The sequence below is a fragment of the Leopardus geoffroyi genome, chromosome C1 (assembly GCF_018350155.1).
Source record: "Leopardus geoffroyi isolate Oge1 chromosome C1, O.geoffroyi_Oge1_pat1.0, whole genome shotgun sequence".
NCBI classification, from domain to species: domain Eukaryota; kingdom Metazoa; phylum Chordata; class Mammalia; order Carnivora; family Felidae; genus Leopardus; species Leopardus geoffroyi.
Window position 1 is genome coordinate 203648117 of NC_059328.1, and position 21816 is coordinate 203669932.

At 53.2% G+C, this 21816-nt stretch overlaps 1 protein-coding gene across 2 annotated transcripts; it reads right to left on the minus strand.

Moving 5' to 3' along the window:
• Nucleotides 1-1570: 1570 nt before the first annotated feature.
• On the minus strand, nt 1571-20614 carry PTPRN (protein tyrosine phosphatase receptor type N). Of its 2 annotated transcripts, none has more exons than XM_045481351.1 (23): nt 20360-20614; nt 18876-18926; nt 18528-18641; nt 15566-15662; nt 14426-14687; nt 13986-14340; nt 13429-13563; nt 12794-12828; nt 11613-11887; nt 11302-11388; nt 10909-10988; nt 10667-10731; nt 9525-9743; nt 8883-9083; nt 8635-8782; nt 8403-8476; nt 8087-8164; nt 7865-7984; nt 6733-6899; nt 3866-3919; nt 2676-2740; nt 2408-2481; nt 1571-2247 (listed from the first exon to the last, which is right to left on the minus strand). In XM_045481351.1, the coding sequence occupies exons 1-23, from the start codon at nt 20472-20474 to the stop codon at nt 2176-2178; spliced, it is 2943 nt and encodes a 980-aa protein (XP_045337307.1). In that variant the 5' UTR covers nt 20475-20614; the 3' UTR covers nt 1571-2175. The 2 variants fall into 2 exon arrangements, with proteins under 2 accessions (XP_045337307.1, XP_045337308.1); XM_045481352.1 differs by having other exon boundaries at nt 13429-13560; nt 20360-20613.
• Nucleotides 20615-21816: the final 1202 nt, after the last annotated feature.

The window sequence follows — 21816 nt, forward strand, 5'->3', positions numbered from 1 at the left end:
ATTGCCCAAACACCTAGAGGTCACAAGCCTTCCTAGCTGACAGCAGAAGTCCCTCTTTGACCAGGCTGCCCTTCCCCCGTACACTGTCGAATCTCCAGAAGTGCTCACATTCTTCTGCCCTCACACTTGTGGCCCTGTAAGTGGCTTTCCCCAGGCAGCTGTTGCTTCCCCTTAGCAGGGACCTGCCACCCAATGTGCCGCAGCACAGCCAGGACCAGACTCAGCTATAGCTGCAAGTGTGTGGATGGGAGAAAGTAGCGAAACACGTCGTGATAACTTGCAAAAACACACTCCCGAGGCCCATAGACTGAGCCCTGCCGGGTTCCCTTACCTCAAGGCCAGTGGCCAGTCTCAAAGGCCTGCCTTTCCCGCATGGAGTGGCCCAAGTCCACCTCACCCAGAGTCCAGGCCCCCCAAACTCATCAGGGCCTAGGGAGGACAAAGCCAGGGATCTCCCCCTCCCTCCTCTCCAGACAACTTCGGAGATGCCCTTCCAGCCATAGCACAAGCAGCTTTCCCTTGTCAAGCAGAGCAGTGTGGCTCCCCAGCGACCTTCTCTCATCCCAGGAAGAGTGCATTGCTTCATGTTCAGTTGCCAAAGGGCTTATGCTGTATTTTCCTCAAAGCAAGGAAGCCACCTGCCCTGAAGGAGGAATTTAAAACCCCTATCTCGAAAGAGCGAATCTGCTGGAAGTTTGACCAATAGCTGTTTTGCCCATTTCTATCTAGTCTTTGAGACTGGAGTTGAGCCTCAGCAGAGCACAGGTGAGGTGTAGGGGGCGCTGCGGTCTGCCTGCTGGTCCCTTTGCTCGCTGTGCAGGGCAGATGTACGCCCCTGTTTTTCCTGTGAGGGGAGACAGCTTTGGCAAGGTTAAGAGGCGTTAATTCCCAAGTAGCTCCAGGCCCCAGGCTCTTTTTGCCTCATTTCTATGTCCACCACCTTTGTCCAAGGATGCCTCCTGACATGCAGGTGAGGGGTCCTCTGGAACGTACAGAGAGAAGGGTTGGGGGCGGGTGGAGAAAGGGAGAAAGTGCTCCCTGCCCCCAGGTGAATGCCTGTAGTGATGTCTCATAAGCCTGATCTACAAGCTGCTATCCAGAGTTCAGCTACTTTTGCTTAAGTTGTGCTGGCACTTTGCCCATACCACCTCGCCCAGTCCTAACCTCAGTCCTGCACGACGTACATCTTCCTGAGGCTGAGGGGAACAAAGCAGCTGTTCTAGAATTAAGAGAGGCAGTAAAGAGGTTAAGCATGCCCGGGTTCGACTCCAAACTCCACTATATACAATTTGCATTACCTTGGGAGAGTTTCCTTCAGGGCTAGTGATTGAAGATTCAACAAGCTGGCGTATGTGAGCGCCTTGGAGAGAGGCTGCCAGCCACATGGGAAGCACAGCACAGGGAACTGCTTCCTTCCTGGCCACCATTCAGGGCTTGAGAACCAGACTCTGCAGCCTGGCTCACCCATCACTATCTGCATCTCCTGCGAAATGCAGCAGGGCCCAGCTCCCCACTGAGGCCGGAGCCGGAGTCTGGAAGCAGAGCCTCCGGAAAAGCGTAGGAGTCCAGGTTGCAGCTGCACACACAACACACTAACTTTATTTCACGTTGATACAAAAGTAGATTTTTCTAGAAATGTTCTCTTGTGCCAGAGGGAGAGAGTTGAGTGGCACATGGCAGGAGGGCGGGGGGAGGAGGCCTGAGGGAAGCAGGGAGGGCGGGGGCCAGAGCAGGGGCGTCACAGAGGTAGGGGAGCAGGCAGCAGGGGCTGGGAAAGCAGGAAGGGCTGGGGGTGGCGGCCCTTCGCCCGGTTCTGTCCACACAGACATAGTGGGAGCTTCCAGAACAGGAGATGGGGCCAGGGAACTCAGGCAGGAGAAGACTCTGGGTGGAATTGCTGCCCATGACTCTCCTCGGCTCCTGGCTGTCTGCCAGCTCCCCCCATGGGACATCTGGGCTCTGACGTGTGAGAGGCTGGGTGGGCCCGCCCCCGCCCCCGCCCCCGCCCCCGCCCCCGCCCACTCCCCCTTCCTGACACTCCTCTTGGATGGCTGGCTATCCCCAAGAGGGACCAAGGTCGTGGGGCTGGGGAGTGAGGAGTGGGTACACAGATGGATGCTCACATAGGCAAAGAGGGAGCAGAGGCTGGTTGCCCCCTGAGGGGCCCCAGGGGTCTCACTGGGGCAGCGCCTTGAGGATGGCGTTCACCTCCTCCGCCACAGCAGTCAGAGCAAATTCAAACTGGTCCTGGGGAAGGGCAGTGGGAGGATGGTGACGGGGAGCACCGACCTCTGCTTGTGCACCAGGGGCGCTTTTGGGAGGGGGTGCTGGGGAGGTCACTTGGGAGAAGGGGGATTCCTCCTGGGGAAGGCTGGCAGCTACGGTCAAGGAAAAGAGGAACAGTCACCTTAGAGCGGACGAGGCCGGGCCGTTGGTCACGGACATGCTCCAGGGTGGCAGCGATGTCAATCTCCTTTACTCCTGGAGGTTGGAGAGGAGGTTGTCCAGAGGAGGATAGGACCCAGAACGCCTGGAGCATCCTGGGTCGGGAGGCTTGGAGGACTGGGCAAAGCCTGGGGGTGTAACAACCTGTCCCTCCTAGAGCTCCTGTGAGCCTGGGTTCTGGAAAGTCTGATCAGGGGCTGGACTGCAGGTACTGTGGGGAAGGTCCTCACCTTTTGCCATGCGGTTCAGTACCATGTCAATGAGGATGTAAGTGCCAGTCCTCCCTGCACCGTCGCTGAAACAGGAGAGGATGACAGGCTCAGCTCAGGACCCGGCAGAAAAGGGGAAGGGGCAGAGGAGACGGGAGGCTTAAGGTGGCGAAGACACTGGTGGAGCCATTAGGGTTGGCTCGAGGAGGGCGTAAGTGAGCTAAGGAGGCAGCAGTCATAGCCCCTTGGCCCTGGGAACTGGGACTTGAGTGGGGAGCCTGTGACCCATGGGGTGTCACTTGGGTAGTGGGCCAACCTAAGAGGAGATCCCCAGCTCAGTCTTAAGGTGAAGGCAGCAGGAGGGGATGGGACCGCCCCTTCCAGCCTCTGGCCAGGCTTTTGTTCAGCAAACTTTTTGTGTCAATGGCCAGAGGGTACACGTTCTCCTTTGTGGGCCAAGTACAGTCTCTGTCATACATTCCTTTTTTTTTTTTTTTTCCTTCAACCATTTAAAAATGTGAACACCAGGGGCGCCTGGGTGGCTCAGTCGGTTAAGCGGCCGACTTCTGCTCAGGTCATGATCTCGCGGTCCGTGAGTTCGAGCCCCGCGTCGGGCTCTGTGCTGACAGCTCAGAGCCTGAAGCCTGTTTCAGATTCTGTGTCTCCCTCTCTCTGACCCTCCCCCGTTCATGCTCTGTTTCTCTCTGTCTCAAAAATAAATAAACGTTAAAAAAAAATTAAAAATGTGAACACCATAGTTAGCTCATGGGCCATTAAAACACACACACATACACACAGATAGTGGGACATCTGGGTGGCTCAGTCAGTTAAGTGTCCAACTCTTGGTTTTGGCTCAGGTCATGATCTCATGGTTCATGAGATCAAGCCCCGCATCGGGATCTGTGCTGACAGCACAGAGCCTGCTTGAGTTTCTCTCTCTCTCTCTGTCTCTCTCTGCCCCTCCCCCTTCAAATACATACATACACACATACATAAAACTAAAAAAAAAACCCAAAAAACAAACAGATGGTATGCTGAACTTGGCCCATGGGCTTTAGTTTGCCAGCATCAAGGCAGGCAGCATGCATAGGAGATGTACCCGGGGACAGAGAGAGGGCAGGAATCATGAATGCCCCGCCTCAGAGCCCTCTGGCCTGGGCTGTCCTGTCCCCTTTCCTCCCCACCTCTGCCCACAGCCCCTCTTCACGCACCTGCAGTGCACAATGATGGGGCAGGAGCGGCCCCGGTAACACTTGTTCACTTTCCTGCAACAAGAAATGGGCGTGAGGGTGAGGGGTACCAGCCCCCACCTGTGGGCCTCTCTTTCTTCCTTTTCTCCCCACATGCCCAGGGCAGAGGAGGGAAGAGGGCTGGAGAAATGAGTCAGGGCTGGAGGCAAAGAACCAGAGATGGTGTGGGTGGCACTGGGCTTGCCCTGTCACTTCACGAGCCAGGTGCCCACGCTGTGCACCTGGAACAACAACTAATTTAACCTCTTTGAGCCTCAGGTTTCTTACCTGCGAAACAAGGGTGATAATAATAGTAACCTTCTTAGATTTCTCACCGTGATTACATGAGGTAATTCGTGTACAGAATTAAGTGTAAGGTTTGACATACAGTAGGTGCTCGATAAATGCAGTACCGTTAATGATAATACATATTAATAGTGACCTCTGCCAGAAGTCCAGGGAGAACAGGCTTTCTGGTGACGTCAAGGGTGGCAATCTTGTCACATTCCTGCTCTGCCCCTCCTTTACCACTGTCCAGGTTTTTCCCTCTCCACTCAGGCTCCTTAGACTGCTTCCTAGCAGTGAGGTCAGGCAGACCTAGGCACAAAGCTCTTTTGGCCAGGGGAGGACCACTTCTCAGCTCTGACCATTGTGTTGCTGTCTGTCTCCCTGAATCAGCCTCACCTCAGCACAGGTGTTCTGTGGTTGGGTCGTATTTAGACTTGGGGTCCACTTGGACCCCAGACTCTTTTCTGCTACCCTGATTGCTGCCCTCTCAGGAGGGAACAGGGGGTTTGTCCCTTCCTCAGTGGTCCAGTCTAACCTGCCCTTGTCCCTTATGACTTTTCTGCTTTGAGAGTCACCTGCAGAATCCTGATACCCCCAACGGGCCAGGGCTAGGGAGGACCTCCTTAGGGGTTACTAGATTGTTTCAGGGGAAACTTGGAACTTAATGGCGATCCCGTTTGATTCCCCCAGGCTTGTAAGGGCCAGGTGACTTCGAATGGTTTTACAGGAGTCCATATGGTTTTCTAGCAAATTGGCTCATGTGTTAGAGAGCTGGGGTTGAACAGAAGTTGCCGAAGTAGTTCCCAATCATTTAATAAGAATGACCATGTATTGCATCTAGAATTAATCGAGCCCTCGCTGTATGCCAGGCACCTAGATTTTTTACAGACTTTATCCCATTGACTCTTGTAACAACTCCCTAAGTATGGGTCATCATCCTCATTTCACAGGTAAGGAAACAGGGAGATCAAGGAACTTGCTCAGGGTCACTTTTAGCACTTCAAAAAAATATATTTTGCCTTTCCTCTGGCGGACCTTCACTGAACCCTACTGATTAAGCAGTAATTTGTTCTGGCTGTCTAATGCCAACTGAGTTTACGTAATTCTGGCCTGAAGCAAAGAAATGTAACCTTGTAACTTACCTGTGCAGTCTTAAAAAAATGGTCCATGCACACAAGGAGTTTTTAAATGAGGAAAACAGGAAATAGCTCTATTACCCCTGGCACTGCTTTTGAGACACCTGTGCCTCAGGCATCAAGGAGCCCAGGTAGAAACCATTATCCTGAGGCTCAGAAACTATCCTCAGCTTCCCACCCCTGCTCAGCACCTGCAGACCACAAGGGGGGGTGGGGGGGGCAGCAGTGTGGGCGAGGCCCCACTAGGGGCAACAGACTCCTCAGCCACCTGTCTGGGGAGTGGAAGACTGACTGGATGCTGGAGGACTGGCCTGGCGGTGGTTTTGTTGTCACAACTGGGTAAGTCCCCTAGTTAGCTTCCTGTCCCAGCCCCCACCGGCTCCACTGAGTCCCCAGGAATCCGGAGATCCTCTGCAAGGCCTTTGATGGTGTTTGTCTCCTCTGAGTCAACCCCCCCCCCCCCCCCGCCAGCCCCCAGCTCTCCCAGGAGCCTTCAGGGGGCCCCTGGGCCCACAAGTCCTGATCGGGTTGTCCTGTCCATGCAGCGGCCACACCTGCCAATGATCACTTTTGTGACTATGCAACTGGAGAGCGAATACTAGCTGCAGATCACAAAAATGACACTGGCAGCCGTGAGAGGGAGAGAGACAGAGGAGGAGGGGGGAAGAAGGACAGAGTGGGGAGACAGACCGAGGGAGGGTGAGACAGAGATGGCGAGAGGCAGAGATGGCAGGGAGGTGGAGAAAGGGAACGGAGGACAGAACAGGGGAGAGGTGCAGGGAGAGAGATGTGGAGATAAAAAAGTGGGACAGACTCAGCCAGTGAGAGAGACCAAGAGATGAGGGGAGAGGCAGAGTGAGGAGACAGAGAAAGGCAAAGAAGGAAAGAGAGATGGGGAGAAAGAAAAATAGAAGCAAAGAAACAGCAAGTGATAAAGAAGGGGAGATGGGCAGGAGGGAGTGAGAGAGGAGAGGAGAGCGGACACACGGAATGTGCTGGAGCTCTCAAAGAGCAGCACAGGAGAAGCAAGGAGGCGGACACCAAGTAGAGGGAGAGAGGGCGAGAGGGAGGGAGCTTGAACTAAGGTGAATCTGGGGGGAGGGGCGGGGGGGGGTAATGGAGAAAGAGCCAGACCTGGGGAGGTAGGGAGAGAAAGGGGCGAGGGGGACACAGCCAGCAGAACGAGAGCGAGCAGAAACGGAGCAGGACCACAGGGGTGGAGGGATGTGCACAGACAGAGCATCAGTCCGGGTTGGGGGGTCTGGAAGGCGGCGGCTGGAGGTCAGAGGCGGAGGCTCCAGGTCAGGCTAGAGCGCCCCTCCCCCGTCCCCCGAACCCCTTGCTCCCGTGCGGACGGCGGCTCTCTCGCCGGCTCCTCGGAGCCTCTCTTGGGGCCGGGCCTCCGCGCAGGCTCGGGACGCTCACCTGCGGAAGTCCAGCAGCGGCCGGGTGGACGCCGGAGTGCCCTCTGCCGGCCAGCTGAGGAAGTGGAACTGCGTGAGCGTGCGCGTCTCCTGGGTCTGCACGTTCTTCAGGTAGAAACTGCGCACCAGGAAGTCCTCGCACCAGATGTGCTCCGACACCAGGTTCACCTGCCCGCGAGGGAACCCAGGCCTGAGCACGGCAGGGACCCTCCAAATCCTCCCGGCTTCCCAGGCCGGTTCAAATTCTAAATCCTCCCAGAAGCTTACCCGACTGCCTGCTCCAACTGTCCCAGCTGTCCCCAAGCCCCCTAGTCGTCTGCGTCTCTTATCTGCCGCTCAGGACAACTGGTGGTTTTTCCACCTAGACACAACTATTGCGGGCTTCTTGAGGTCAGAGCTTCTCCTTCCTCTTCCTCACAGAGTCTAGCAAAGTGTCTGTGCCACACACACCACAAAGCTTGATGGACTTCTATAGTTTTATTTTTTCCCTTTAACCATGAGCAACACCAATTTTTAAAAAGTTTAAAAAAGACTGCCGAGTGCTCATCTGATGATGGAATACCTACTCTCCGGGTTCAGGGCTCACCTGGTGATGAGAAGCTTCTAGTGTGCTCTTAGTGACTCTTGTTTTACAGGAGGGGCACCTTCCATGTGTCAGGAACCTGTTCCTCTTTCCTCGTCTGGCTTTGCCTCTACCCAGTTCCCCCCCTACCTCGCCTCTCTCCTAAGGAAAAAGTTTGTGTCTGCCTTATATGGGCAACCTATGTGACTGATGGTATTTCTTTCTTGGCTTTGGCTTCCAGGAAACTCAGAGCTAAGTGAGGCTCAATTAAAGTAGGTCTTAATGTTGGTCTTTGGTATTACTTATCTTCCCTGTCTCATATACTCTTGACTCTTAGTTGCTTACCTCAGTTTTGGTGGTTTGATGGGTTCATTTCTGTACCTTTCACCTTCGGTCCCTATAAATGCTTTCTGGCCCTAGACTGGACACATATGTGTAGATGTACATGTATGTGTGAATGTGTGTGTGTGCATATGGATGTTTATATGCATATACATTCATACATGTATGACTGGTTCTCCACCCACTCTCTCCATGCCCACTGTCCCCTGGCTATAGGGGCCTTGCTGACCTCATATACGTGGTAGAGGGAGGACCCCTCATCTGGCCAGTAGCGGTCACACTGCTTAACACCATCCTCCACCAGTGGGGTCAGCATGACGATGACAGTGCAGCCACTCTCCCACACCATCTAGGGACAGAGACTCTGCTCTAATGTCTCTGGGACCCAGCTGGCCCCAGCTGCCCTCAAAGGCCACTGGTCCCTGGAGAAGCCCTCCTTCCAAGAACTTACCTGCCAGAAGTCTGCGATCGTATGGGACAGCGGGCCCTGTGTGGCTATGTAGGCTGGCATTCGAGGGTCGTGCTCAATCTGGGGCAGGGAAGATACATCATGAGCCAGAATGGGACATGCTCCTGGGGAGAGGCTTGGTCAAAGGGAGCAGGCCAGGATGTGGGTGAGCTTGAGAAACCCCCATTTCCATGCCAGGATACCCGGCCTCACAATTCCAGGGCCTCAGGTGGGGTGGATGGTGACCAGAAGGTAATGGAGTTCATGCAGGCAGGATAAAAATGGGGCAGAGGAGGGGGCTGGAGCTGGGGCCACTTACAATGGGGCTGGCGTTGATGTAATCACTCCGAGAAGGGCTGCTCTCCACCTTCAGCTTGATGCGAGCGTGATCATCTGCACAGACCCCACGTCTCACCTCAGGTGCCTCGGTCATTGGGGTGCCAGTCCCTCTGTCACTTGGCCTGAGCCAGGCGGCCAGCCCCTCCCCCAAGCCCTCCAGAGTTCCCAGCAGAGAGAGGGCTGGGCCAGGCTGGCCAGCAGGACTGACTCACAAGGCAGAAAGTCAGGGTGGCGGTTCTTTTTGATGTTTCCCTCCCCCTGGGCGGTGGCACAGGTGTTGGGCTCTGCCTGGTAGGCACACAGGGCCTGCCACTCCTTGGCCAAGCGGTCCCGGTTCCGCAGATGGTCCTCCATGTACGCCTACGGGGATAGCACAGCCTGGCTCCGGCCCACACCCTCAGCCCTGCCTCTCCCACCATCCTGTCCCTTCACCGGCTCTGGGCCCGGGCCCAGTCCTGACCAGAATCATGTGCCCTGTGGAGATGTCCATGTTGGCCTGGGCGGGTTCCTCACACCAGGATGGCGTGCTGCTGTGGGAGCTGGGGCTGGCCTGGGCCGCATCACTAAACTGGGAGGATACGCTGCTCACGCGAGAAGGTTCCGGCGGGCCCTCCGCCCGGTTGAACAGGGACTTTGTGGCCATGTGCTGGCGACACAGGTCCTGCAGAAGAAAAATCAGGCAGGGTTCCAGGCTCCTTGAAGCCTTTTCAGCAGAGTCCTGGGTTCAATTCTAGGCTTATCCTTGATTGATTTTATATATAGGAAATCCTTCTCTTGTGGGGTAGGCTTTTCTTCCCTGGACCTCATCCTTTTCAAGGGTGTTCTGTTTGGGGGGTGCCTATGAGAACTTCAGATATTAGAGGGGAATCCCAGAACCCCAGAATTGTTGCATTGGGAAGAACTTTAGGAACCATCTCCCAATTCCCATCCGTTCGAAATGCCCCCACAATACCCCAGCTTGGGCTTCTGTAGCCCCTGCCTGGATATTCCCAAGGATGTGTGCTCACTCCCCATCCAACACCCCACCCTCACCCCATGTGCGACCCAGACTCCCAAGCCCCTTCCATTTCCCTCTCATCAACCAGCTTTTGGGGCTGCACACCTGGTACTCAAAGGTAGTATCACCGTGGGCTCCCTCGGGCCCCAGGGCTGCCAGGCGCTCCTTGTCCCGCTGCCGTGCATGCTGCCGCACACACAAAGCCACTGCCAGAGCCACCAGCAGCCCGGCCACACCCGCCAGGGCCACCAGAGTGAGTAGCACGGAGCGCATGGGAGAGGTGCCGTGGGCCGGCCGGGGAAGGACTGCGGCCGCCTCCTCCCTCTGTGGGAACAAGGCTAGAATCAGGGGAGGTGGCAGCAGGGGAGAGGTAGGAGCCGTTCCTCAGCCCTGTCCTCTCCTGCCATACGCCATACTCCCTGCTAGGGTGTCTCCTGGGGCAAAGCTGAGAGGGCAGGGCATGGTGGCACAGGCAGAAGGTTTCAGATAGACCCAAGGTCCTCCTTCTCAGTCCCCATCAGACGAGCTCAACCACACTGCACTGCCTGCAACTTACTGGATGACCCCACCCCAGGAGTTTTTGCATTTAAACAATGGATGTAGAGAAGTTTGGAGACACAGCAAGGAATCGAATAGTAGAATGGGAGGCATCAGTGTTGGATGCAGAATAGAAATCTATTTTGAGTTTAGGGGTGCCTGGGTGGCTCAGTTGGTTAAGGGTCTGACTCTTGATTTCAACTCAGGTCGTGATCTCATGGATTGTGAGATCGAGCCCAGTGTTGGGCTCAGTGCTGACAGCGTGGAACCTGCTTGGGATTCTCTCTCCTTCTCTCTCTGCCCCTCCTCTGCTCACACTCTCTCTCAAAATATTAACTATAATTAAAATCTATAAATTATATGTTTTATAATTATATTTGAATTTAGTGTCCTTTCTGCATAGGATCTTCCCTTAACATTTAGAGATTTTGTTCCAGAAGGCTATGGACATCTCAGGTCGTTACTCCAAGCAGGAGGCCTTCCTATGGAAGGCTGGTCCAGCAATAGGGGCTGGGGGTCGCGGGAAGAGCCGCCACTGGGGCCATCTGCTGGCCAGAAAGGAAACTGCAAGGGGGAGGGCTGCTTTGGCAAAGCCAGCGGGCCAGCCAGGTCCAGGAGTTTCAGCTCTGGTTCTCCTGCCAAGTTTGCCCCCATCTCTTGCGGGCAACGTCAGCCCTCTGGGGTTTCAGCTGATTCTTCAGTTCTCATACCTGTCCCACTCCTGTCTGCAAGATCTGGAGCCCTGTCTGTGCTTCCAGTTCTGATTTCACCAGCCCTGCAGGGAAGATGTAGGTCAGACTCTCTCCAGCCACGTGTGGTCCCCACCCCCTGTCATGCTATGCTAGGTGGCAGGCAGGGCCTGTGTGCGCTGGAAATATTTCAAGGTGGGGGCATCAGCCACAGGCCTAGGAATGTCCTACTAGGGCTGGGGCTGGGACCAGGCAGTATTTACCAGCTTGCTGGGTAACATCAGCCAAAGACAGGTTCTGTTCATTATGTCGGATGCGGAAGGTGAGGGCCGGTCCCACCACACTGCCAAACAGGAGCTATATTACTGCCTCACCCACCACAGACCCCAGACTGTAACAGAGAGGCCAACTCTGGCCCTCTCCCCATGAGAAAAGGAAGCTGAGGCTGAACAGAGATGCCCTATAGGGATGTTTGAGGCCCAAGAAATGCTGGAGGAGGCCAGCATCCAGTGTGTGTGTGTGTGTGTGTGTGTGTGTGTGTGGCGGGGGTGCCTGCCTTGGCCACTCACCAAGACTGTGTCTTCCCTTCCTTTCCTGAGTCCCACCAGCCACCTCTCCCCTCAAGCTACCTTCTAGATACCAGATACCAGCCCCACCTGATGTTGATGAAGCTGCCCGAGGACACGTGAACATGCTCAGCTAGGATCTCCAGCAGCTTCACTCCTGCAGCCAGACTCAGGGGCCTGGAGGCAGGGAGCGAGCAGAGAAAGGAAAGCGGGGATCCTTTTAGCCACTTCCTTGAAACAAACCACCTCCAAGGATGCAGAGCAGCTCACTCCCCACTCCAACCCCCATCCAATTCACATCTGGATTTCTCTGCTCTCTGTTTCTTGCCCAGGCAGGCCAACCCACCCCCCCACCCTCCGGGAGGGTAGACTAGAAATCTTCCCCAGGCTGAAGCCCTTACTTCTGGTCAGTGACAATGTAGCCGTACTCCTCTGCTGATGGCTGAGCTGAGGGCGGCCTCACCACTGTGGGCTGGCTCTGGCCCAGGGAACTTTTCTTCTCCAGCAGGACCGGTGTGGCAGGGTGGCCAATAGCTTTGGGGGGCTCAGAGGATCCAGAGATCAGCACCTGCTGGGCTTTACTGGAAGTGGGGCTGGCGGTGGGGTATCCAGGAAGGGGGGGCGTGGGGGGCGGAGGCTCCACTGTGTTTCCACCCTGCACCTGTTCTTCCACTGTCTGTTTAGAAGAGAGGATAGAGGGGCACATGGGTGGCTCAGTCGGTCAAGCGTCTGACTTTGGCTCAGGTCATGATCTCACAGTTTGTGAGTTCAAGCCCTGCATCAGGCTCTCTGCTGTCAGCACAGAGCCCGTTTAAGATCCTCTGTCCCCCCTCTCTCTCTGCCCACCCCTCTCTTTCTCTCTCAAAAACAAATAAGCATTAAAAAAAAAAAAAAGAGAGGATAGAGGTATGATCTCTGGACAATAGAGGGGATAGGGGAATGGGGGTCCACATCCCAACTCTGAGGTCCCTAAAGAGGACCTCTGGACTTGTTTCTTTCTACCCCCCAGGGCCCAGGGCAACACTGGGCACAGAGAGGTTACCCAGAAAAGTGAGTCAGGCAGATGAATGGATGAATAAAGGATTGAATGAGTGCAGCATGGTCAGTAATGGTCTGCAAGATGGGGCTGGAGTGGGGAGAGCCTCTGGAGTGAGGGAAGGTGGCGTTAGGAGAGAGGTGAACAGGCTGGTGATAGGTTTTAGACTTCTGTGTAGCCACAAAATCGCAGAAGTCCAACATGTGAAAAAGAGAGAGCTCTTCAGGCTACAGGGGGGCCAGGAGCATGCATGCTTGCAACTCCCCCTTTGCCTAGGGATCCTCAGAGCAGGGCCTGAAATGACTAGAGTGAAAAAAAGCAGCGAGTCGAGAATTCCAGCTTCTAGACCCAGCTCTGCCATCAACCTGAAGTGAGATCTTAGGCAATGACTTGCAGTCCCTGGGCCTGGGTCCCCCCCTGCTCCCCGCCACCCCAAATGAAGAGGTGTGGAGGACACAGATTTGGGTCCCGATGCTGAGGTTTAGATTTGGACAAGGGGGTTTGCTGGCAGGGGCTCTGAGGGCCAGGGAGGTGCCACAAACTCACTTTCTTGTTGTCAGCTCCGATGTTTACAGCCCCTCCTGTAGAGACAGGAAAAACAAGACTTTGGGCAAAGGGTCAAGGCCAAGGCCAAGGTCCACACGACATGGGCGGGAGAGAGGGCCAGGGGCCCCGAGCCTGCTGTGGCCTCTTTTCCCTCAGTCAGTGACCCAGCCCTGTCTTTGGTCTGATCCTAAGCATGGCCTCAAGCCTGTTTGCTTCTACCTTATAATTGTTTTCTCAGCTTCTCCCTGTGTTATTGGCTGCACCTCTCAAAACTATTCTTTATTCAGTCCTCCCCTACCCATCAATTATTGGCTTCACCTTTGCATTGGCCTCTCCCTTAGAGGCTGTTATCATCCACCCACCTTCCTTGGTGCCTAGTGATCCCTGCTCATACCCCCTGTTGGCTTCTTCCATTACTCCCACCCTGCAGTTCTTTCCTGCTCTATTTCAGCTTACCACCCCACTCCCTTGCTTCCTGCTCTTGGCAGGCAATGACCCTGTGCTTGTGTCTCAAAAGAACTCCCTTCCCTGACCCTGACCCTTCCCCTCTAGGCTGCTCCATGTGGTCTTGAGAGATGGGGGCAAGACGCCATCACGGAGCTGGTAGTTGCTAGTTTCTCTGCCTGGACACTCACCCAGATTTCGTCCTGAGCCCTTGGGCAGCAGCTGCAGCAGGGTTGAGAGGCTGGAGAGCTGCTCAGGGGTCAGCTGACGCAGCTCCACCCCATAGCCCGCCAGCACAGATGCCAGTCTCTGCAGAGTCACATCTGCTGGGAGCAAGACGCAGAGCTCATGGCGAGAGGGTGGTGGTGAGATGAACTTGTGGGATGTGTTGGGGGTGGGGGAGGGTACTAGCACATTTAAGAGCTTCTTTTCAAACACCAGAAAACTGATGCCCTCCACCTTCCAGCCCTTGTCCACACTTTGGGGGGAAAGGCCTTCCTAGGGCCAAGACCAGACTTCAGGTCCACCATGGACATCGTGACTCTCCAGCTGAAGGAGTTATGTCAGCTCCACCCCCTACAGTATTGCCACTGCCCACCTAGTGCCTGGCAGAGATTAGGTTGTCAGTGGACATTAATTAAATGTATGAATGACTTTAAGGGCAGATTAATGAATGCATGGATAGTTAGGAAGGAGACCCCGAATGCAGTGCCCACAGGAGGGGAATGGATGCTGAGAACTCCATTACCTGGCTGCTCTGCTGGAGAAGGAAGCTTCTCCCTGTGACCTTCTAGCCCTTCTTCCTCGTAGCCCTCTGAAGAATCCTTTGGCCGGCTGCTGCCCCCTTGCTCTGGCAGCCTCGGTGCCCTGGCCCTGCTGGGCACTGGCAGCTCCTGGGCCAGGTAGAAAAGCCCTGATTCCTGGAAAAGCTGACCAGGTGAAGGCCCTGGAGGGTCCCCGTAGGAGTGGTCAGAGTGAGCCCCAAACATGCCCTTGGAGGCAGTTCTGCTGAAGAGGGCAGAAGGTTCGGCCTTGGGTATGGGGCCGACACTGACCATCCCGGGTGAGCTCTCTGAGCCCCGAGAGCCATCGCGGGAGCCAAACTGTGGGGAAATCAGAGATCCAGGTGAGAGCAGATGTCAGGGCTCGGGGATAGGTGTTGGGGTGGGGCCGGTGTTTAAAGCTCACCTGATGAAACAGGTAGGGCTGCAGCAGGGCAGGTTCATAGCTCAGGGCAGGGTGGGGGGCCTGCGGGGGTAGCAGCAGATGCTCCAAGAGGGGGGGCAGCAGTTCAGCCTGCAGAGAGGACAGTGGAGAGCCCACCCCCCCACCACTCCCACCCACTGGAGGTTGAGGAAGCCGGTGCTGGGCAGCAGGGGTAGAGCCAGTAGGGATGCCCTGTAAAAGCAGCTCCCCAGCAGAAGCAGGTCTCCTGGGCACCAAGCCAGATCTGGGGAAGAAAGCAAAGTGTATGTGTGTGTGTTGGTTGCACGGGGCAAGGGTGTACAGAGCCTACAGGACACAGAGATGGTGGGACCAGACAGGCTCAGCAGTTTACAGTAAGCCTGACCTCTTAAAAAAAAATGAGGTAGTCTCAGGGAAAGAGACAGTAGCATGGGGAAGGACCAGAGGGCTAAGCCTGGGCATAGATCATTGCCTCCCGGGTAAGCATGCCTGGGTCCCTGAAACACAGCGGCAGAGGTTAGGGAAGAGTGAGGCAGGGGATGGAAAAGGAGAGAACGGGTACAGGGGAAGGCAGCCAGGTACCTCTCTAGATAAACTGTGGCTACAGTTTGCCTCGTTTCCCCTATATTCATATGCCCACACCTGGCCTTCAAACACTCAGTACTGTGCCCCTCAACTCTACCCTCCCACCCCACTCTGCCTTTTTTCTCCTGGTATCATCACTTGAGTCCCACGACCCTCGTTTACTTTCCTCTGCTTTGCAGGGTCTGAACAATGCTTTCATAGGCCCTAACCACAAAAAGGTGATGATCTTTCCACATATCATTCCACATAGCAATGAAATGGAACATTAAACAACTTCAGTACGACAAAACTCGTATTTGTCCCATGCTGACCCTTTGATGCTTCTTTTAAATTATGAAATGTCCAAGTTTTCAAAAATTATTTTTTTGCTGTTTTACTGGATCCCCGGGGATGAGCTCAGCTCCTACTAAGCATGTGAACACGCCAGATGACCACTCCTGAACCTCTGTTACTTGTGCCTTAGGCTGCTGACCTTGGTGGTCACTTCCCTCTGTCCATTAGGAAGACCACAGGCCCACCAGCCTTTCTGTGCTCGAGCTGTTGGGAAAAGATGCCTACCTGTCCCTTGGACGGGGCTCTGGGGGGCGAAGCCTGGGGATGCGCTCCATCTCCTGGGAGATCACATACTGGGTGAGGTCATCGTGCCAGGACAATCCTGCCAGGGGACAGGACAGGGTGAGGTTGGCTCGGGACAGTCTGAGGGCCCAGTAACGGTGAAAATCAAAACCGCACTCCCTACCCAGCAGTGTACTGAGTTTGGTAGAGCAGAGGGGCAGTGGAGGTGCTCCAGAGACTTGGTGGCTGATCTGAGCTGCCCTCTTCCCAGTCTCAGGTACAGATTTGGGAGTCAGACTGCCTCCAGTGAAACTAAGTTTGCCACTTACTCATTGTGTGACTTGGGGCAAATTGCTGAACCTGTCTGAGCCTCAATTCTCTCTTCTGTAAAATGGGGCTTTATACCTCCTAAGACTGTGATAATTAAAATAACCTAATGTAAAATGGTATGAACTGTACCTGTCACGTTGTGAACTTTAAACAGCTGCTCTTATTATTGTCATCATTATCACTCCTATTCTTATTTTTGTTGACCCTGAACCTTGCTTTTCTTTATTTGTAAGGTGGGAAAAAGACATACTTCATGGGGCTGTCATGAAGATCAAGTGCAATCAGGGAAAGGAAAGTGCTTAGAAAACTCCAAAGCACTGCACACGTTTTAAACCTTCACCACCACCCCCGCCTCCACCACCACCATCAATTATCTTGTGCTGACGCAGATCTCCTGTCTGACTCTTGCCTTTCATGAAACTGCTCTCAGGAAAGGTCAGTCACCTATTCTAAAGGAATAATCTCCCACTCTCTACTCCCATTCCTTCTTCCTTGCTTCTGAATTAATAGTCTGCTCTTAACTCATATTCTAGGATCTACTAGCATCCATACTTGCCTTCTTGCCCATGAACATTAGATAGCTCATCCTATTTAGGGCCAATCCCTCCAGTTAAGCACTAGATTTCATCCCCTACTATCTACTCAAGAACATCTTCTCTGCAATTTCCCCCTATTTCCTATATGATCATTTTTCTCTGCTCTCTACTGAATTATTCTCTTTAGCATACAAACATGATGGAGCTCCTTTCAACTTAAAAAGTTACTGCATGACCCCACATTCCTCTCCAGCTCTCACTCCATTTCTTTCCTTTTCTTTGCAGCAAGACTCCTTGAAAATGTTATCTGTGCTGGCTGTATCCAATTCTTTTCCTCTCATTCCCTTTGAATCCACTCTATTCAGGATTTTATTCCCACCTATTCTACCAAAACTATTTTCATCAAAATCGCCAGTGACTTCTGCATATCTAAAGCCAGTGGCCAGTTCTCAGATCTCATCCCATTTCATCTATCATCATTATTTGATACCATTGATCGCTCCTTCCTCTGCAATACACTTCCACTTGGCTTCTAGAACACTAGACATTCTTGTTTTTCCTCCTACCTCATTGGTTCCCCTTTCTCTGTCTCCTTTGTTGGTTCCTCTCCTTGTCCTGGTCCTCTTAATACTATAATTCTCTAGGCCTCTTCTTCATATACACTAAAGCCTTTGCTTATCTCATCTACATCATGGGTTTAATTGCAATTTATATCTCCACTCCGGAATACTCCATATTTCAAAACCCAACCTCATACTCTCAGCTTCCCACTGTACTTGAATGAACGTCTTTTTTTTCCATTTTTTATTTATTTTAGAGAGACAGAGAGAGAGGGAGAGTGAGAGAGAGAGAATCCTTAGCAGACTCCGCACTCAGCACAGAGCCTGACATGGGGCTTGAGCCCGCAACCCTGGAACCATGACCTGAGCCGAAATTAAGAGTCAGATGATCAACTGACTGAGCCACCCAGGTGCCCCTTGAAAGAACATCTTAAATTCCTCCCTGCAACCACCTGGTCCATGCCACATTCATCTCTTACATGAGTCACTGCGGTAGCTTTTAATGATCTCCCTGCTTCTACCCTAGACTCCCTTCAGTCTATTCTCAACAACAGCAAGCATGACCCTTTTAAGGTAGACGTGAGATTATGCGCCCCTAGGCTCAAAACCTTGTGATGGGTTCCTCTTTTACTCAGAGTAAAGACAACAATTTTCTTATAAGGCCCTACAATGATCTGCGTCTCTTCCCCCCATACCTATCTGACTGCATCTTCCACTTTCCCTATCACTCCTCTATAGCCACACCATAGAGGTGTTCTCCATGATGTTCCTCAAACTCATGCTCCTGCTTTAGTAAAGGCTTTTGTTCTAGCTGTTTGATCAGCTTGAAACACTGCCCCCAGATAACCTTCTGGAAAACACCTCCACTGCCTTGATGTCTTTGTTCAAATTTCATAGTCTCAAAAAAGTCTACCTTGACTACCCAGGTTGATACTGAAGCTTCCTCCCCGACCATTTCTGACCTCTTTATCATGCTGTAATATTTGTACTTTTTCCATGTCACTTATCATCTTAAAACATACTATATGTTTTCTAATTTATATATTGCATTCCCTCCCTAAATTCCAAAATGTAAGCCCCAATACACAGAGATCTTTGTCTGTTTTATTCCCTGATACATCCCAAGCACCTAAAACTAAGCTTATATAGTAAATCCTCAATAAATAGTTGTTGAATGAGTGAATTTTATGAGTGGAGTGATCTGGCAGAGCACTCCAGGATTCATGGTTCTGGAGCACTCAGTTCCAGGGAGTGCTCTGGCCCTAGGGAGACGAATGCTGGTCTCTTCCAGTGGCTCCTTCTAGAAGCCTCCTCTAGACTCTTCCAAAGAGTCTGAGTGAGGACAGCCCATCTCTATGGCTCCACCTCCCACTCCTGTCTTGCCCCCTTCTCTAGCAAGGTCTGTGAAGGTGAGGCTCCAGAAGTAGGTGTGAAGAGAATGTTTCATAAAGAGAAACCCTTGAGTCAGGTGCACGCTCACTTCCCCACCCTATACAACCAAGTTTCCAAGGCCTCTCTTTCAGTGCAGCTAGACCTCACCTTGGGACATGAGCTGTCGGAGCACACTTTGTAAGCGCTGAAGAACTGGGGAGGTGACTTGCAAAAGGGGCCGGGCTTGCCCCACTCCCACCTGGCATTGTCCAAACAAGCCATCTAAGAGCACAAAAGTGGTGTCAGTAGGGGGCTTGGACAAGAGGCTTTCTAAAGTCCAGGTTGCAAATGGGCACTATCCTCTCCATCTCCTCTCTTGGCTTCAGAACCCTGCTCCTTCAGGCCCTTCCCACTTCTCCCCAGGACTAGTACCACTCCCCCCCCCCTCGACCTCCCCCACACTTCTTTCTTGTTGTGTTCCCCATCTTGTAAATCCTATGCCTGAGCCTCACTCACCCTGAATACAGACTTCAAGGTGAGAGCAGAGTCTGCGGTCAAACAGACAGCCTGTAGGGGGAAAGGTGAGCTGCTCAGACATCCACACACATAGAATGGTCAGAGGATGAACAGGCTGGGAAAGGGGGAAGGAGATGGGGTCCATTCTTTCATTCTAAGAAAGGATTGAAGCTGGGAGGAGAGTAGGGAAGAGGCCTAGAATTCTTAACAGAAGGAAGCACAGGATCTGACTTTGGATTTTAAGGATCTGAGAGCCTGGATAGTTTCCCTAAAAACCTCAGTTTGCTTAACTGGGTGATGGGGAGAAGCCTTCCAGGTGCATGGGGGTAGTAGAGGATCATATACTTCTACTCTCATAGAATTACTACGGGGACATTTTTGGCCAAATTCTGAGAAGGGACTTTCCTCCCCAAATCTCCCAAAGCATCCTAACTATGATAAGTTGGGACTCAGAAGTGATGGAAACCCTAGCACACCTTCCCTCCGTGTGGGAAAGGGGTAAGCGTGGGGTGTCTCTAGGGCAATGCTCCCCACAGTGTTCCTGAGGTCAGCGGCCCCAGAGCCGCTGGCGCTGTCCACGGTGCTGAAGCTCTGAGCCTGAGGCTGCCGAGGGCTAGCCTGGAAGCAGTTATGGGGGAGGGAGGGGAGCTAGGGTCAGGAATCTCCACAGACCTGACCCCTCCACCGTTCTGGACTTCATTTGCACCCTACCAACCCACAGTGCCACAGGAAGTACACTGTATTGGCCTCCAAACCAGGTGGGGAAGGAGGGCGTCAGTGAGGCTGCGCCCCTTCCCCCACGCACCCCACCACCCCACCCTCCCCCGGCCCATGAGTCAGCGCTGACTGTCTCTGTCCGCTCAGATGTGAGTCAGCATCGGCCTGGCAGTGGGGAGGGGGACAGGAAAGGACCCCTCTCCCTTTACCCTCTTTTGTCGCCTCCCCTAGCTGTCTTCCTCTTATTGGAGATCCGATCGCAGCAATCTGCCTCTCTGGGCTTAAAGAGAAACCCTGGTCCCTCCTTGGGTCTGATCCTCTTCTGGGAGCTGGGATCCCGATGCTCTTGACCCTGATTCCTACCGCCTGGACATCAGCGCTGCCTCTTCCTACCCCTATCCCCTACCCCCAATCCCTGAGCGCCAGTCACCACTTCTTTGGCGCCTCGGCGCGACTTGCTTCTCTCGTGGTCTTGTAGCCCGTCTCTAAATCCTTCTGTCCATATGCACCCCCATTCCTCCTCCCAAACCTGCAATCTTTCCCGGAGTCTGTTTCTTTTAGGTCCCGCCCCCGTATTCCCAGCCCCACCTCCAGGCCTACGCCCCTTTCCTCTCAGTCGCCCTCTCATCTTCCCCATCTCACAGTGCTTCCCCCTACCCTACTCCCGACATCATACATTCTACCTGAGCTTCCAACCTTCTCCCCACCCCCCACCGAGTTTTGCTCCCGGCACCATACTTCCCCCGCCCCCCCCATTTCCTCCTGACCGTGGGCACTAATGGCGCTGCAGCCTCCCGGGCGGCTGCTCAGCAGCAGGAGGCAGACGAGCACCCGGAGACCCCCGGATCCCCCGGGACCCCCAGGCCGCCGCGGGCGCCGCATCCTTCGGGGCTCGGCGCGCTCGCTCCCCTGCCACAACCGCAGCAACGCTGGCCGGAGCCAGCCAGAGGGGCCGAGGCGGGGCCTGCCACTCCCCACCCACCTACGAGGCGGGGTCTAGACGCCCCTCTCGCGGCAACTCCGCCAACCCTGGGCGGGTGGTGACGACATCTCCACCCCCGGCTCTTACGCTTATTTGCGTCAGGCGTGGCGTAAGAGCTCTGCCTTAGAGGGGTGCCGACCCGCCCCACGTCTCCTCCGCCAAATAGTAGGTGCTTCACTAGAATTCCCACTTGGCCCCACCCCCTTTTGACCTTTGCGTCTCCCCAAGGACTACCACCTCTGTCACCCAGTCCCAGGGTTGGAGAAAAAGGTTGTTAGGTGGGGACCAGGAAATACATGTGAGTCGGTTAGTATAAATCCTAAAATGAGCATAAAAGTGAGTAGAATAGGTACTGTTACGCGTCTCAATTAATGGTACTGGTGTCATCCTTAACAGCAGGGATGGTTATGTGTGTGCCTGGATTCCAGTTCTAGCAATGCCACCTACTGCGAGTATAACTTTGGGCAAGTTGCTTAACCTCTCTGCGCCCAAGTTTCCTGACGTGTAAAAAAAGAGGTGCCAATAATTCCTACCTCGCAAGGTAGTTGTGAGGATTACACGAGTTAACGCATGTGGGTCACTTAGAACAAGGACTGCACTGGCATATACTAAACACACGATGCATATTCTCTTTTGTTATTAGCCTTGACTCCCCTTTCTTTCTCCTTTCTTCCTTTCTTTCTTTCTCTACCTTCAAAATATATCTCCCATCTACTCCTTTCCTCCATACTCACTACTTTATCTAAGTCACGGTGCTTTTTCATCACCAATATTATTGTAATCATCTAACTAGTCTCTTGTTTTCACTCTTCTCGCCCAATAAGGTAGGGAGTGAGCTTTCTAAAGTTCAGATTTGATCACTTTATTCTCTTACTTTTCAGGGAAAATTTTCCAAAATACAAGAAAAGATAGTGGTGCATAGTAAATACTCAATATACATATCATCTAGACTTAACAGTGACTGCTGTTTTGCCAGATGTGTTACTTTTTAGTATTTAAGAGTCAATGATAGACATCATATTTCCCTTATAAATATCTCATTATGTAACTTCAGGAAATAAGGGTATTTCCCACATAATCCAAATGCCTTTATGACATCTAACAGAATTTACAGTAATTCTCTAATATCACTTAATGCTCAGTTTATATTCAAAAATTCAAATTGTTTCCAAAAAATGCCTTTTTCCATCTGTTTTGTTCAAAATAGGAGTCAAAGACCACCATTGCATTTGGTTTGTCTCT